At 53.0% G+C, this 15,817-nt stretch overlaps 1 protein-coding gene across 2 annotated transcripts in view; it reads right to left on the bottom strand.

The window, feature by feature from the left end:
- The window catches only part of ATP11A (ATPase phospholipid transporting 11A), a 103,006-nt gene that overhangs the window by 36,659 nt on the left and 50,530 nt on the right, over positions 1-15,817 (bottom strand). For both annotated transcript variants that reach the window (XM_055543050.1, XM_055543051.1), the window contains exons 3-11: positions 13,407-13,496; positions 12,400-12,480; positions 9,793-9,900; positions 7,655-7,783; positions 5,634-5,737; positions 5,150-5,200; positions 2,289-2,353; positions 1,565-1,646; positions 211-361 (exon numbers count right to left, since the gene is read on the bottom strand). In XM_055543050.1, coding sequence (XP_055399025.1) covers positions 211-361; positions 1,565-1,646; positions 2,289-2,353; positions 5,150-5,200; positions 5,634-5,737; positions 7,655-7,783; positions 9,793-9,900; positions 12,400-12,480; positions 13,407-13,496 — 861 coding nt within the window. The remainder of the gene's footprint in view (positions 1-210; positions 362-1,564; positions 1,647-2,288; positions 2,354-5,149; positions 5,201-5,633; positions 5,738-7,654; positions 7,784-9,792; positions 9,901-12,399; positions 12,481-13,406; positions 13,497-15,817) is intronic.

Here is a 15,817-nt window from a genome sequence, read left to right as displayed (position 1 = left end):
GTTAAGACACCACGCTCCCAAGGTTTAAGGTTCATCCTTATGGATTTAGGATGGAAGCTGATATTTTCCAGACCTGAATATTCAAATACCCAAAGAAGGCGGAACAACCAGCGCCTCTGGGGGGCGGGGCAGCTGATTCTTTCACTGTCACCTGCGTGTCTACTACCAACAGCCCATCATCCCGCCCAGGGGCGGGCGCCTCCGCTGTACCAGGTTCCTCTGTCTCTCGGCCTCCGTCTTCCGGTTGTACCACGGCTCGTCCCGGGACGGCTCGCTCTGCCACACGTACTTCAGGACGGTGTTGATGAGTGCCTTGCTGATAAGGATGCACAGGTACACGACGAGGAACACATTCATCGATCTGAAACACAAGACGGGCGTGGAGACTGGGTGCCTGCTCCCCCAGGAACCCCGAGCTGGCTGTCGAACGTCAGAATGAGCACGCTGCGAGCAGACAGGAACAACACAGCAAAGGGACCCCCCGACCAACTGTCCAAGCAGCAAAGGCAAGCTTGTCTACATCTGCGTCCACTCTGGCCGCTGGCCTGTGTTTGGGGCCACAGGGACAGAGCTGGGGAGAGGGAACTCTGGTGGACAGGAGTGCAGGGCACGGCCGCCCTGCTCAGGGGGCTTCTGCATGGTCTAAGGCTCTTAATTCACAGAACCCCCGGAAATCAACGTCTTCTACCATGAAGCATCAACCTGTGCGTTCCCAACCTGGAGGAAGGCAGGAGGGAACGAGCGAACGCCTTGAGTAGGAAAACCGCTGAGTCCTTAGCCAGTCCTTAGGAGCCTATGAAGGAGGTCTGATTTTCCAGTATCTGAGACCGATTTGTCAATGCAGACATCTGGAAACTAAGCATCCTTCCTTAATAAGAACCGACAGCCCAACTTCACAGCTGATGCAGCCATAGGTGGGCAGAGGCCCAGGATTCCACTTGGAGGTCGACTTGCCAACAGCAGACAATGGTGCCCCGACCGTCACCCCCAAATCACTAAGGAGCCAGTATCTCTTCACTTCACAACGTGTGGTCACCCAGTCGTCCACCTCAGGTTAGGGACGCACTGTATTTTGTGAGGCAAAGAAGACACCACCTGGGCCACATTTTCTTACAAACCCAACTCTGTCCTGACTTATTATCAAAAGGATTTTACTGTTTAATGAAGACTGTTGGCTCTGCTCACACTTTCCTCAGTGTGAGGAAAAGCGACGTAATTTCAACTTTTTCACAGGAGGACCTGATGGGCATCCACAATCCACAACTGACCTTGACCCAGGTGTCTGCACTCAGATGGGAGTCTACAGATGTGGCTGGGTGCAAGGCATCTACAGCCCCATGAAATAAGATAGTCGATCTAAGATCTAAATCATCAGCCCAACCGTCGTCTGTCAGACCTCACGGAGTTGCTGATCAGACCAAGAGGAAAACGATTTCACAACTGCCGGGGTTTGCAACAGTGGAAGTCACGGATTTTTTACATGATTCAGATGAGATCGGGCGCAGTAGGGTGGTATGGCTGTAGGCTCTTTACGTGATTCAATCCATGGGATATACGAGCTTACTTTTCAACAGCAGATCGCTTCTGGGACTTTGATTGATAGTTCAGTGCCATCTTGGTTTCCATGCCCGTGTAAATAGCAACACCTGTAAAGCAGAGAGTAGATGACGGAGCAACCGCACAGCTGTGTCTGTCTTCCGCTACATGGTAAGTCACATGCAGAGAGGCACACGCGGAATTCTGGACAAAATAAATCATACTTCACATTTTTCTAGGCCAGCTAGCTATTCATAAAAAGTCATACAAAAAGATTCTTTAGACCAAAGACCTTTTTTCTTCCTGCGTACGTAGGGAGCAATCTGTACTTTTTAAAAAAAAAGTTCAGATTCTAGTTATTTGGGTTTCCCAACAATAAGACACACTTGTGTATTAGTTGTGTATCAGTTAAAACATAAAAATTAACCCACTGGAAATGGAAGCTACTAACAAAGAAACATAGCCATTAAAAGAATTTTCTGCAGAACGTGTGTGAATTCTTTCACAGGCATGACTTCATGTTTGAGTCACCAACTGCAGGCACTCAGCACGCAGGCAGCGCCCTGACATGTCCGTGGTGGACTGTGGTCGTGCGTGGAGACTGGTTTTCTTAGGACAATTTTCGCCACTATAAATCCACAGCACCTCCAAGCACAAAGAGACACTTTCAGGCACCTCCATGGATTTTAACTGCTTACGGGGCCCTTAGTTTTAGCAGCTATTGTTAATAATTCACTAATTAAAACATTTACCAAAGATTTTCTCGGTGTTCTTCAGCGTGGCTCCTCTAAGAAGCAGGTTTTCCGATCCTAATGACCTGCAAAGAGAAGGATGACCGGAAACAGGATAATGGAGAAGCAGCTTACAGGCTCGACGCTGCATTTCACGAGGAAACCATCTCAGTGTAGATCCGCCTGTACCTGGACTATGAACTCTAGCCGAGCCCCAGGAAAGGCAGGCACTCTTTCCCCGGGGACAGTAAGAACTGTCTGCTGGGAGATTCCCACAGTCAGCTCCATCAGGGCCCCAGACCCACTGGGTGGCCCCGAAGGCTTTGACGCCACTCCATTAGAGCAGCGAGGGTCTCACCACCAGCAGCACCAGGGCCCTCCCCAGAAGTGCCACCCCACAGACCAGCCCGGAAACCCGCCCCAACAAGCGTCACATCTGAGGCTGCGCTGGGGATGCCAAGCGGTGCCCGTGGCTCACTGAGCTGCTTCTAGCACATCCTGGGGGCATCACACACATTAACACAGTCCGGCTTTCAGAGAGGCGCTGGGGGCTCAGTGAGGCACCCACAAGCACGCAGCCAAGCCGCAGGCCCTGGACGCAGCTGGCCTGTGAGTCTGCAGTGACCTGCGCACTGCTGTGCTGGGGCGACCGAGGCAGCTAAAAACCATTCATGTGAAAACAAGCACTTGGGACTCAACAGTGAGATGAGTCAACTCAACAGCCGACAAACTCTGCCTTTAGGGGTTCGGGGGCCAGTGGTCCCCTCTGTTGACCGAGTAATCATTTCTTCTTATTTCCCAAGAGCAGAAAGGGAATAAGAAGCAGATTCAGATTCACTAACTTTACATCTACAATGTTCTCCTGATTTTCTTTGGAGAGTAAAGGGATTTGGGGTAAAGGGGAAAATTTGCTGAAGTTTTCTTTTCATTCAATTAGCATTTGATTTCCTTTTACCAAGGGAGGCTGAGGACTTACTGAACGATATAAATGTAAATGCATCCCGTGTACTCAGCTGACCCGGCTCAGGACCACACCAGGGTGAAGACGAGAAAGAGGGACTGCCCAGCGGGACGCGTTGGCTGGGACGCCCTGACCCGAGGGGTCTGCCCAGGGCCGTCCGTGGTCTCAGGGCGTGGTCCCCAGCCCGACAGCCACGTGGGATGGGGCGCCCTGGTACACACATGCGGTCCGTTTCTGTTAAAAGCACCGTCAGCCTCTGTCGGCAAACACGACAGCTCATGTCCAAGGTGTTTATGGAAACAAGTGGCCCTTCATACAGTGTCTCTGTGGAGTCTAAAAATAACTTATTTTAAAAAGCACTTTGCTCCTGGTTTGGACAGGAGGATGAAGACACATCACTCAGAAAGGATCCATAAATTGGATATACAATTCTTATCTGTCCACACCACAAATTTATAAACATCTTTAAACATCCAAATATTAAAAATCTGCTGACTTTAGTATAAATACTAAAACAAGCGAAACTAGATAAAGTATCAGAATACGGTAACAGTAATTCTCTCTCAAGAGACTCAGCCGTCAACTCTGTACAAATATCAAATAAGGAAACCAGGCAGTGCTGACTTCTCCAGGTTCACCCACTGGTGCTGTGGAGCCGGCTAATCTCTCCACCCTCCTTCAGATACAAACGAATCCTCATGAGGCACGAGAATACAGGTTGTTTCTCCTCACTAACCAGTCATTCACGTTTAGAACAATATGTATTTAAGAAAGACCAAGGCAAGGCCTCCATCGGTCTGGAAAGCTCTTGCTAACCTGCTGATGAAGAGTGGTGATAAACACATGCTCAGAAGGTGCCAACTGCTTCCTTAAAACAAGCAATTCCTGGAGCCTCTCAAGGAGAGAAACCCCGCAACTACTTATTCGACATTAATTTCCATCTTCTTTTCTACTTCCGGGCCAGTGTTCTCTTTAATACACACGGTAATACCAGAACACTGGCAATCTGGAGACGTGTGAACTGGAGGAAAATTAATCTCTGACCAGCAGGGTTTGTGGAAAAGGAGTGACTTCAAAGGCAGTCCCCTCAGTGTAGACCTCGAGACCTCACGCGGGCAAAACGTCCCCAGGCCTGGGAAGCGGAGGCCGCAGAGCCCATGCCCGGGCTGAGCGGGGTCCACGGCCTCGGGGCCGAGTCAGCTCCCAGCCGCCAGCGGTCTGGGAGTGGATGCCTAGCTGGGACCTACACTGGTCACTGCGCATCCCCGGCAGCAGGTTCCCATCCCTGGTGGGCGTGAACCCAGAACGGGCCCTTGGGAGGCACATCCCCGATGTCCAGGGCAAGAAGGTGCCCGGAGATGACCACGAGCAGATTCACGCAGCCGATCAGACGGCTTCCAAGTCAGAAGCCATTTGGCCTCATAGTCTGTTCAGCTACGGAAGGTGTTTCTAATGGGGAACCGCACCCACCCCTTCATCTGCTGTGATGGGGCCCTCAGCAGACTCTCGGGAGAACATTCTCCACAGTGTGGTTAGTGTGTTAACACATCCAGATATATGTACCAGAGAAACCAGCCACAGGACAGAGCCCAGACTCTAGTCAGAAAGGACCCCCTCAAACCAGCCAAGGGACAGAGCCCAGACTCTAGTCAGAAAGGACCCCCTCAAACCAGCCAAGGGACAGAGCCCAGACTCTAGTCAGAAAGGACCCCCTGATACCAGCCAAGGGACAGAGCCCAGACTCTAGTCAGAAAGGACCCCCTCAAACCAGCCACGGGACAGAGCCCAGACTCTGGTCAGAAAGGACCCCCTCAAACCCACTGGACAGCGACCATGAACAGCTCTCATCAGGAATAGAACCACATTTAATTGAACGATAGACATGAAACCCCCCAGCATTCACAAGAAGCAGAGGACTCACCTCACCACAGGGTCATTCTGATCGTTGTAAACGTTTATGCGGCCGACGAACCTGGGGGCGGGAGGGTCAGGTCACTGCCGAGGCGGCAGGGGGGCGGGAGGGAACAGGACCTGAGACCCTGGCTCCTGGACCACCCCCACCCCATACCTCCCTCTCTAAGAAGGGCTGAGGTCCTCCCGGGAATACAGGGGTGGGGGGCTCAACCACGCTTCTTCCCCGCCCTGCTTTTACTTGCTCTAATTAGCCCACGACTTAAATGACTTAAATGAGATTCCTTAAAATGACTTCCTCAAAGCACAGAAAATTCATTTTTCTTCAACACATTTAGTTCCATGAAGCCTTTTCAAGTATCTGTACAGAGAGCTAGAGATTGGAGGGGACTGGGCTTCCCCAGTGATGCACACACACACCCACCCCCAACCAGCCAGGAGCCAGGCCCTGGGGGGCGGCGGGGCGGAGGGACCCGGGGAGGAGGCCGGCTTACTTGTAGAGGTCGGGCTGGGGCTGCTCACACTCGATGGTTGCATGGAGACTGTCGATGTCTTCCTCTGAATGGAACCCCTTTGTGTCCTGAACCGCGTAATGGGTCTGCAGACGGACAGGACATGGGGGGTCACAGCCCAAACGAGCAACACAATCTCCCCGCAGTGGGAGCCCCGTCCTGGGGCAGCCCCAGTGCTTAAGTGTCTATGCACATAAATAAGCCTGAGTGCAAAGCCTGGCTGCCATATGGGACAGAGTCTGCAGACGTAGAATGGTTACAAGACTGCAGGTGCCACTGTGCACGATTCCCGCATCCAAGAGGCACCAGCAAAGTATCCTTAGCCAGTGTCCTCACCTAACCCAGTTCTCCTCCAAAAATAGACGTTTGGGTTCATCTATCCAGACTAGACGCCATGGCCCCAGCCCCGCCCCAGAGTCTCCGAGGCCAACGGTCTGGGTGGCACCTGAGAACCACGTTTCTAAGCGGATCCCAGGGCTGCTGGTGCTGCTGGTCTGGGACCCCATTTTGCGAAGATGGGCCCTGAGGGTACCAGGAATGGTGGACAGGTGGGCTGGCTTGGGAGGACGCCATCTCCTCCCCAACCCTGACGAGCAAGCTCGGGCAAGCGTGTGAGGATTCAGAATGACGGGGGAACGATCACAGCATCCGGCTAACGTGTGAAAGCTCCGGTGCATCCCGTACTGGGGAGCTTCTAAACTGTCCTCACGAGAGCTCTGTCCACATCTGACGGACAGGAGCACTCCTCAGGTGTGACCAGTGCAGGGCTCCTCCTCTGCTCTTGAGGAGACGGCTCCGGTGCGTTAAGCCCAGGAGCCCACACACAGACGTCTGCCACGGGCCACGTGTGGACGGGTGTGGCTTCACCCTGACCGCAGTGATGCACCAGACCCTCGAGGCATCTGCTCCCGAGAAGGGTGGCCGCATCTGGGCAGGGACGTCCCCCTTTGGGTGGGGGTGTGGACGGCAGCCCACTGCCGGTGGTCAGGTGTGAATGGCTCGCCTGGGCTGGGGAGGAGCGGACACGACCCCTCAACTCTGACGCCACTGAACACCGAGCACCCTCCACCCAAAACTGCTCTCCGTACACACGACTGTGCCGCAAGGCTCCTCCCCGGGGATTCGGGATGTAGAAAACGTGAGAGTGAGTGTGGAAACCCCATGGGCTTCATGTGATGAGACTGTGGTCATCCACAGGGGAGGAGCAGGGTGCCCTTCAGGGCTTGCCCCTCGGGGAGGCTCCTGTGTCCACGGGAGCCAGAGCCTCAGAAATGCTGGACCCACAGGCCAGGCTCACTTTCATAAACTCCCTGCAAGAGTCCGTGTTTTCAAAACAGTGAAATCCTTAAAATTAACAGCGATGTGCTTTTCGTTTGTGATCATTAAAATTGTTTAGTACCAGCTGCCAGTACAGAACTCCACACTGAATGTAAGAAATGAATCATCATTTCTGAAAATCCTTACTAAGATACTTTAACAAAAAGATGCTCATTGAAGTAATAAGCGGGCAAAATCGAGACTCACTTTCCATACAATTCCAGTCTGGTGAAGTCACTGATTTTGACAGGTAAAATGAAAACGTCCAAATTCTAACAATCTATTCCTTACATCCTTAACTGGGTGCCCTCGCTAAGCAGCAGCTAAAAAGGAACGTGGACTTGCTTCTGTTACCTGAAGAGGCTGAGGGTTAGGGCGCTGGGGTGGGAAGAAGAAAGTGGGAATCAAGGAGACGCAAACTAGAGGAAACAGTCCCTGGTCTCCCTGAACGCAGAGCCTCACTCCCTGTGCAGCTTCTGGCCACAGGAGCACAGCTCCCAGGGGAAGGAGGGGTCCCTGGACACAGAGCCTCACTCCCCGTGCAGCTTCCAGCCACAGGAGCACAGCTCCCAGGGGAAGGAGGGGTCCCTGAACACAGAGCCTCACTCCCCGTGCAGCTTCCGGCCACAGGAGCACAGCTCCCAGGGGAAGGAGGGGGTCCCACGGGCAGAGAACAGGCACGTTACTTTGTGGCTGGACTCCCCATCCAGGCTGGCGGTGGTCACGTGGCAGGTCCCGTCCGCACGGCTGCTGGACAGGAAGATCAGGTCACAGGGGAAGGTCTCGTCCTCCTTGACCATGACGATGTCCCCAACCTGCAGGACAGACGACAGACAGCGCTGTGAACCGGAACCGGCCTCTGGGCCGGGGCTCCCATGGACGCCGTCACAGCATCACTGGAAGGAAAGCGTGTGGATGACGTGGCTGAGAAGGGTCACTTCTGGAGCACGTGGCCCAAACCCAGGAGAGACCGGGGAGGTCGACACACCACTGGACGCTTAGACCCTGGACACGCCACAGGGCATGATGAAAGAATGTTCTGCAATATTCTATTCTGCTATGATAGAAATACTTTGCAATATTTGAACTCCATCCAGGAGGATGAGTTGAGCGGTCATCCCATGGGCATAAAGCCTGGGACATGGCCACAGTGAAAAGGAGTGTGCGGTTCCAGCAGAGGACTGGCACAGGCCATTGCGACAAAATGGGCTTAACGGGCTTTGGACAAAGGTACAAAAGCCAGTCGATGGAGGAGGGACAGCCTTCCCAACAGACAAAATGGAGCGCTCGGGCAGTCCCGGGCAAAAAGGACTTTCACGTAAAAAGTAACACAAAATCGACAAGGAACTTAATCTAAAGCTATAAAAACTTTAAGGGGAAAAAAACCCAAACAAATAGGAGAAAGTCTTTGGCCACCAGGCCTTGGCAAAGAGTTCTTAACTTGACACTAAAAACACCATGCATATAAGGAAAAGCAGTGAACTGGACTTCATCAAAATGAAGAGCCTCTGCTTAGCGAAATACCCCATTAAGGTATTTCTGGCAGAGGACCAGTGTCTAGACCATGTGTGAACTCTCAACATTCCACAGTAAAAACCCTCAATGAACCAAGCAGGAAGTGGGCAAGGGCCACAAATCCTAAACCAGCCCATCCTAAAGGAAATCAACCCTGAATATTCACTGGAAGGACTGATGCTGAAGCTGAAACTCCAGTACTTTGGCCATCTGATGCGAAGAGCTGACTCATTGGAAAAGACCCTGATGCTGGGAAAGATTGGGGGCAGGAGGAGAAGGGGACGACAGAGGATGAGATGGTTGGATGGCATCACCGACTCAATGCACATGGGTCTGAGTGAACTCTGGGAGTTGGTGATGGACAAGGAGGCCTGGTGTGCTGCAGTCCATGGGGTCGCAAAGAGTCAGACACGACTGAGCGACTGAACTGAAGTGAATGACACACCAGAGAAAAAGGAGTTCTGGGCAGAAGGAACACCTGCTGAGACAGTGAAGGACAGGGAGCTCGGAGGGCTGCAGTCCACGGGATCACGAAGAGCCGGACTGACTGAGGGACTGAACAGAAGCAACAACAGCGAGAACAGATGTCTCAGGAAGAAGATGCCCTGAGGGCAAACAGCAGGCGTGAGCCACTCGCCAGCCACCAGGGAGGCGCACACTGAAACCACACGCAGAATCAGGGCCACAGAGACGAGAGACAGCGCCAAGCGCTGCTGGGAGTGCTGGGACAGAGCTGGTGGGAACACACGGCTGGGCAGGCTCTCCTGGGCTGTTCCTGTTCCACTAAGACGGGGTTTCCCACGATGACCCAGCAACTGAGCTCCTGACTTTTATACCAGAGAAATGGAAACTATTCACGTTAAAAAACCTCTACACAGATGCTCACAGCAGCTTTATTCGTCATGGCCCCAACCTGGAGAAACATCCCCAACCCTTCCCCGGTCCACCCCGACAGGCTCTCCAAGCAAAGAAAGGCGTCCAGATGCCCACCCTTGGTGAGCCCCGAGGGAATTCGACTGTGAGAGGAAAGCCAGTCTGGCAGGTACAGGCTGTGTGACCCCATCTACATAAAGAAACGTCCTGGAGGTGGACCCACCTACCGCTCAGGTCGCTGAGACCCTAAACCTACTCTACAGTCGATTACAGCTTTAAAAATTGACCCACAGAAGAAAGAGGTTGAAAACACCGATAGGAGCTTGCCTAAAGGGAGCAGTACTTGGGGAAGAGGGCGGTCTGCACGCAGTGACTAAAGCAATCTCAGACAGAAGTTTTGCCAAAGGCACGACAGCCGCGCGCCGCGGGCACTCACCCGGAGCTTCCGGCTCTGCTTCCGCACCAGCCGGCCGTGCTGCACGAAGTGCACGGGGCACTGGTTCATGGCGTTGTCCGCCTTGTGGCGCAGCCAGTCCTCGTAGCCCTGCCGGGACCCAGGAGAGACGCCCGTGAGCCCTCGCCTGCTCCGGCCGGGCGGCCACACTCAAGGGCTGCTCCACGCCCGGGGGAGGCTGGGCTGCGGTCCCCGGGGAAGGGGCTCTCTACGTGGAGCGGGGCCAGGACGCCCAGTAGGGCTGAGGGAGACCCCGGCTGGCAGCAGGTGGCCCCGAAACCGGGATTCAGCCTGGAGGGCCGCAGGGCAGCATGCAGGCAGGGGGCTGGCAGGGCCGCTGAGGGCCAGGCAGTCCTGGAAGGGCACAGCCCCGAATCCTCCACCTCCTCAAGCCCTTCGGGGCTGCCGGCCCGTCGCCCCGGGTAGAGCCAGGGCAGACCCAGGCTGCAGAGGGCAGCGCCCCCACCCACCTGGCACCATGTCCTGGCCGAAGTGGCAGGAAAGTCTCACCCCCAGGAGCCATGGCCACCGCTCTCTGCTGGGCACCTTGCACGCCCCCCACCCCCAGGAGCCATGGCCGCAGGGCAGGATGCTCCAGGGCACCCCCTTAGGGATGGGGACGCCCCTTGCAACGCAATCAGGGTGCTCTCAGGAGGCTCCATGCTCTTTCAGCTTCAATGGCACCACGGCCTCGGGGCAGAGCCCGCTCAGGTCAGGACTGGGGTCTCCAGCCCCCCCGGCCTGTCCCTCGGGCTCACACAGGGCGCGTCAGACGCACAGGCCAGGCTCCGCCTGTGACAGAGGCCCCTGATGCTCGTCCTCAGGCTCCTCAGACCCCACACGGTCCCCGAGATGGCCCGCCACGCCCCGTCAGCGTGCGTGGACGCCTGCACGGCCACATTCTCATTCCGTCCGCTCTTCAGACTTCTACATTCAAAGCCAATTTCATGGGCAACAGGTCAAATCATATCGCCGTTCAAATCTGTATATGCGGATCACTGGCGAGTGGAAGACAAAACCCAGACAATCACAGGGGAAGCCTTCGATGCCGCTCCCGTTCTGGATCAAACACTGACCAGTCCAGACGCTCTCACCACGCAGACGGGCAGGGCACTGGCCTCACGTTCACGAAGGTGGCCCTGAGCCTCGGCTCTTCGTGTTCTCTTGGTCGGGAGGAGTCGCTCTGCCGTGACTCCTACCGCTCAGGGTCAGCGCGGGCGCCGCGCCTCCTGTGATGGGCCTTCAGCGCTTTTATGTTTTATTTAGAGACTAACACAGAAAGCACGGCTTCGTCAGCAACAACGTGACCACCGAGAATTTAGATACTGCCTTTCAGATACTTCAATGCAAACATCATTGTGTTCCAAAGTATGCAGGAGATAAGGGACCTGTATCTGGAACATACAAATTGTCTCAGGGATAAGACACCATCCAATTTAAAACTGGGCCAATGACTTGAAGGTATTTCTCGAAAGAAAATTTACAAAAGGCCAATAAGCTCATGAAAAGATGCCCAGCATCGTTTTTACGAAGGAAATGCAAAACCACAGTGGGTACCACTTCACGTCCACTAGGGTGAGTGTACACGAGGAAGACGGGCGACAAGGCTCAGCGGGAACGTGGAGAAACTGGAAACTCACACAGGGCTGGCAGGAACGTCCAATGCCGTGGTCACTTGGAAAATACTTTCAACATTAGAGTAACTCTATTCCTCTGTATGCACGCAGGGGAACCAAGAAGCTCTGTCCACACAAAGCTTCCGCGTGACTGCTCCTGACAGTGTTCTCCAGAAGAGCCAGAATAGGAGAAGCACCCAGATACCCATAAGTGGGTTCTGGATAAATACAACGTGGTCTGCACACACGGTGGAGTATTATTCATCTATGAGTGAATCACTGACACACATTACCAGTGGATAAACCTTGAGAACACGCTCAGTGAAATAAGTCAGGCACAAAAGGTCACCAAGGTGAGATTCTGTTAATACAAACGCCCAGGGTAGGCCGAGAGTGGACTGGCAGTTGCCAGGAGCCGGGGCTGGAGGAGGGGGCTGGACAGTGAGACTCGCGGCTTTCTTCCAAATGGTGGGAACCGAACAGAGCTGATGGTTAAGCACTAACCCCCAGTGAACAGGTCATGGGAACAGCAGGTGAACTGCTCTCCCGTGGGTCACTGGCTCATCAGTCAGGGCTGCAGAGGGTGCAGGATCCACCCCGAGTCAGGAGCCGCGGGGCTGTGCTACATGTGGGGCCGCGTTCAGAGCCTCTGCAGGAGTGACTCCTCGGGTCTGGGCAGTGTGGGACTTGGCAGGCAAGCAACTCAGGGGCCACTGCACGCGGTTCAACGTGAGGACGACAGGTTCCTCCTCGGACTCTCAGGGCAGCAAACGAGCACTAAATTATTCAGCCTGCCTTGTTTTAACTCAAGAGTCCATCTAAACCAGTTACAGACGTGAACTTTAGAGGTGAGCCCAACGTCCCGTGAACTGGCAGAAACGAGCCAGCAGACTCTGCTTTGGATGACGCACGGCCCCTGTAGCAGACCCTCTGTGGGACCCTCCTCCTTCCCGCCCGCATCTGCAAAGCTCACCTGCTTGATGGCCGTGACCGTGATGACGAAGAACAGCGGGAGACCGCTTGTCACCGGACTCGTGGGAGTATCGATAATCAGCTGCAGGAAACAGGGTGGGTGAGTCAGCTTCGGAAACCCTTCTGAGGGGCTTTAGATGGACTGCTTGGCCCTGGACACCTCGTAGCTAGCATCCACTTTGACTCATGTTAACTCACTTGGCTGTTGCCCCACTCTATCCCACCACTGGAGATAAATGATACAAGGTAAACCATCCTCCTTTACTAGAAAACCGAGGGCAGTTCTCCTTATTACAGGGCACGTCAGCAGCAGCAAGGACACGGGATAATTCCAGCGCGCCTGTTATTTCAATTCACCCTCTGCTTCTGGTGCCACACTTTAACGACATTATTTGCATACATTACTGGGGGGAAATTTTTTAAAGTCCTTCCACTGTATTCTGTCTGATTGAGACGAGTCAGGCTGCTGATCTGAAAGCACGCCTGACCTGTTTCCTTATCCACATCTCACTGTGGTTTCCACTTTCTTCCTGTTAACGCTCTTCCTTTTAGTGTTTTTTTTAGGAGCATGCACATGATTTAGGGAGATAGTGAAGGACAGGGAAGCCTCACGTGTTACAGTTTACGGGGTCGCAAAGAGTCGGACACGACCTAGTGACTGAACAACAAGAACAACATCGTGATTTGGGGATAAGTGGAATAACATGGAGCGTAGCGAGTAAGTCCTCCTAAAGGTTAGGAAGCTCCTGGCCTCCCATCAGGACTGGAGGATGAGGGCAGAAGGCAGCCAGACCAGCTCACGCACACGGGGCTCACACCCATGCTCTAGTTAACAGGTCTCTCTGAACCAACATGCTTGTCTTTGAAGAAAGCAGGTGACGGGTCTGTAGATAAAGGGGCACCAAGTCCATGCTCCCTCTTTATCAGCAAACCAGTCAATCATCCAAGAATAAATGTCACTTATTTATATTTACATCTGGGGCAAGAGGAAAAGGTGACCAGCCTTACCTGGACCAGAAATATGATAAGAAAATAAAAGTTGGCTATTCTTCTGAATTGTTCAAATAAGTTCTTGGGTATGAAGTTCCAAAACGTGTACTGCAGAGAAGAAACACAGAACGGGGTCGTCAGGACCACACTTCACACCGCGTAGTTATTCTGCCACACGGTAGGCCGCCCTGGGTCTCAAAGTGAAAAATGACTAGTTTCTGATACAAAACAAAGCTGAGAGTGTGTGTAGACATTTTATCAACTTCTTGACCATACAGAGAAACTGCCAACACAGAACACAGCCTTGAAGCAGCGTATTTGAATTGCCCAGTCCCAGATAATTCAAGGTAATGCAAGGTAGCTTAAGAAGAGTTTCATGGTTAAAATGTCCGAGTTCTACCCTTTCTGTCTATAAAATGATTAAAAGAGCAGTGTGTGTCAAGGACTTCTCTGACGGTCCAGCGGTTAGGACTTGGAGCTTTCACTGCAGGGAGCGTGGGTTCAATCCCTGGCCGGAGATCAAAGATCCCAGCTGCTACACAGCGAGACCAAAAGAAAAAAGAATAGCGTGCGCCTTAAAGGAATGTGGTGAGGACTGAAGCTCTGGCTCAAACTGGTCTCAGAAATGACAGAGTCATTGAGATTCTATAACTTGAGAAAGAGCACAAACAAATCAATCTTTGTAAGTGTTTGAGAGAGATGTATTTTGTCTTAAGTGGGCCATAAGCAGGGCTTCCCTGGTGGCTCAGCTGGTAAAGAATCTGCCTGCAATGCAGGAGACCCTGGTTTGATTCCTGGGTCAGGAAGATCCCCCGGAGAAGGGAAAGGCTGCCCAGTCCAGTGTTCTTGGGCATAAGGAAATTACTTTTTCACTAACTTTAAAAAGGAGCTATTAAAAGAAATATAAGATATGTCATACCACAGCATTTGTGTCTCATTTTTGTGATTCTGTGACCAACCTAGAATGACCTTTCAGTCTTCATAAGCTCCCTTCCTAGAGATCCCGATCCCAAAGTGCGACTGCCCTCAAGGCTCCATCCCGTGAAGCCCACCCTGTCTCCAGAACCCAGACCAGCATACTCACCACCCAGGAAGTCAGAACACGTCCCCACCTCTAACAAACTACTCAGTGCAAAGTCACATTAGCGGGAAGGGTCCTACTCAAAACCCATCTTTTATCTGCTGAAATATTTATAGATGGAGGTTGTACATCGTTTAGGGTTTGCTTCAGAATGGTCTCGAGGTAGAAAAGAGACGCACAGAGGACACCCCGGGCACCTGCTGGTGCGTGCAGACAGCGGGTGGTTGGGCGCAGACTCCCCCGCTTCTCCTGCGTGTCTGCAAGCTTCCACATTAGAAAGCGCCACGAATCTATTACAGAAGGCCATCTTCTACCATCCTTCCAAATGTGCAGATCAGTCTTAATCTATTTTAATGCTACTATTTCAGGACGCCCTTTCCGTTTCCTAAATCCTAGTCTACCAGGGAACCACACAGATCTGGAATTTAAAACCACCTAAATGATTACTTTATTCTTACTGGGTGTAGGAGGCCTGTGCTGCAGCTTAGACATTATGTTGTGTGAGCCACATATTTTACGGAATAAATCACCATCTTAAGTTATTACTGCTGATTATCAGTAATACGGTGTTAAACTCTGACAATGTGCAGCATGAAAACTGAGAATCCAGTGAGATGGTTTAAACAGTCAGGACTGCATGGATCATCAGAACTGTATGGATAAAATGAAATGAGGTCTTTATTGCACATGAGAGCTGGCAAATAGTTAACAGTGGGCCAATCGCACATTTTTTATCTCTGCTGAGTGGTAATGATCCAAATACTTGCTCAGACACTTGGGCCACAATATAAGGTAATACTTTGCATAACAGGTACAGTGATGCACTCTGACCCACATCCGTCTGTCAGGTCCTGCCTTTCGCTGATATCATCAGTAGAACAGAACCTAACGCCAGAGCCCTCGGTGCTGAACCCCAGAGCAGGACAGCGCAGAACAAAGTGGGTACTTTCTTGCTGCGCTGGAGCTGAGACGTCTGAGGTGGGCGGAGCATCGCTTTCCCATCACACAACTTGGGGAGTTGTGAGTCCAGACCACAATCCCCACCTCGTGCCCCGTTCACACCACAGCCCAGGCGTGCATCATCAGCCGTGAGCCGGCCCTGGCCGCTCTCATCCCCTCTGGGTTCTGTCCTTACCGTGGGCTGGAGGGGCCCCAGGCACAGAGAAGCAGCCCTGCCTGGCTGCCCCCTCCTCACGTGGCACCGGGGAGACAGGGGCAGCCCAGTGCAACTCTGCTTCGCCGGCCGCGGAGAGGAAACCCAGAGCGTCCGGAAACCGGCGAGGCTGTGGCCATTTGTACCCTACAGGGCTCCGGCACAGGTGCACTCGGGTACTCTAAAAACACACGA

This window comes from Bubalus kerabau, chromosome 12, assembly GCF_029407905.1.
Source record: "Bubalus kerabau isolate K-KA32 ecotype Philippines breed swamp buffalo chromosome 12, PCC_UOA_SB_1v2, whole genome shotgun sequence".
Classification (NCBI taxonomy): Eukaryota; Metazoa; Chordata; class Mammalia; order Artiodactyla; family Bovidae; genus Bubalus; species Bubalus kerabau.
The sequence above is the reverse complement of the archived record's forward strand: the minus strand, read 5'-3'. Positions and strand labels throughout refer to the sequence as shown.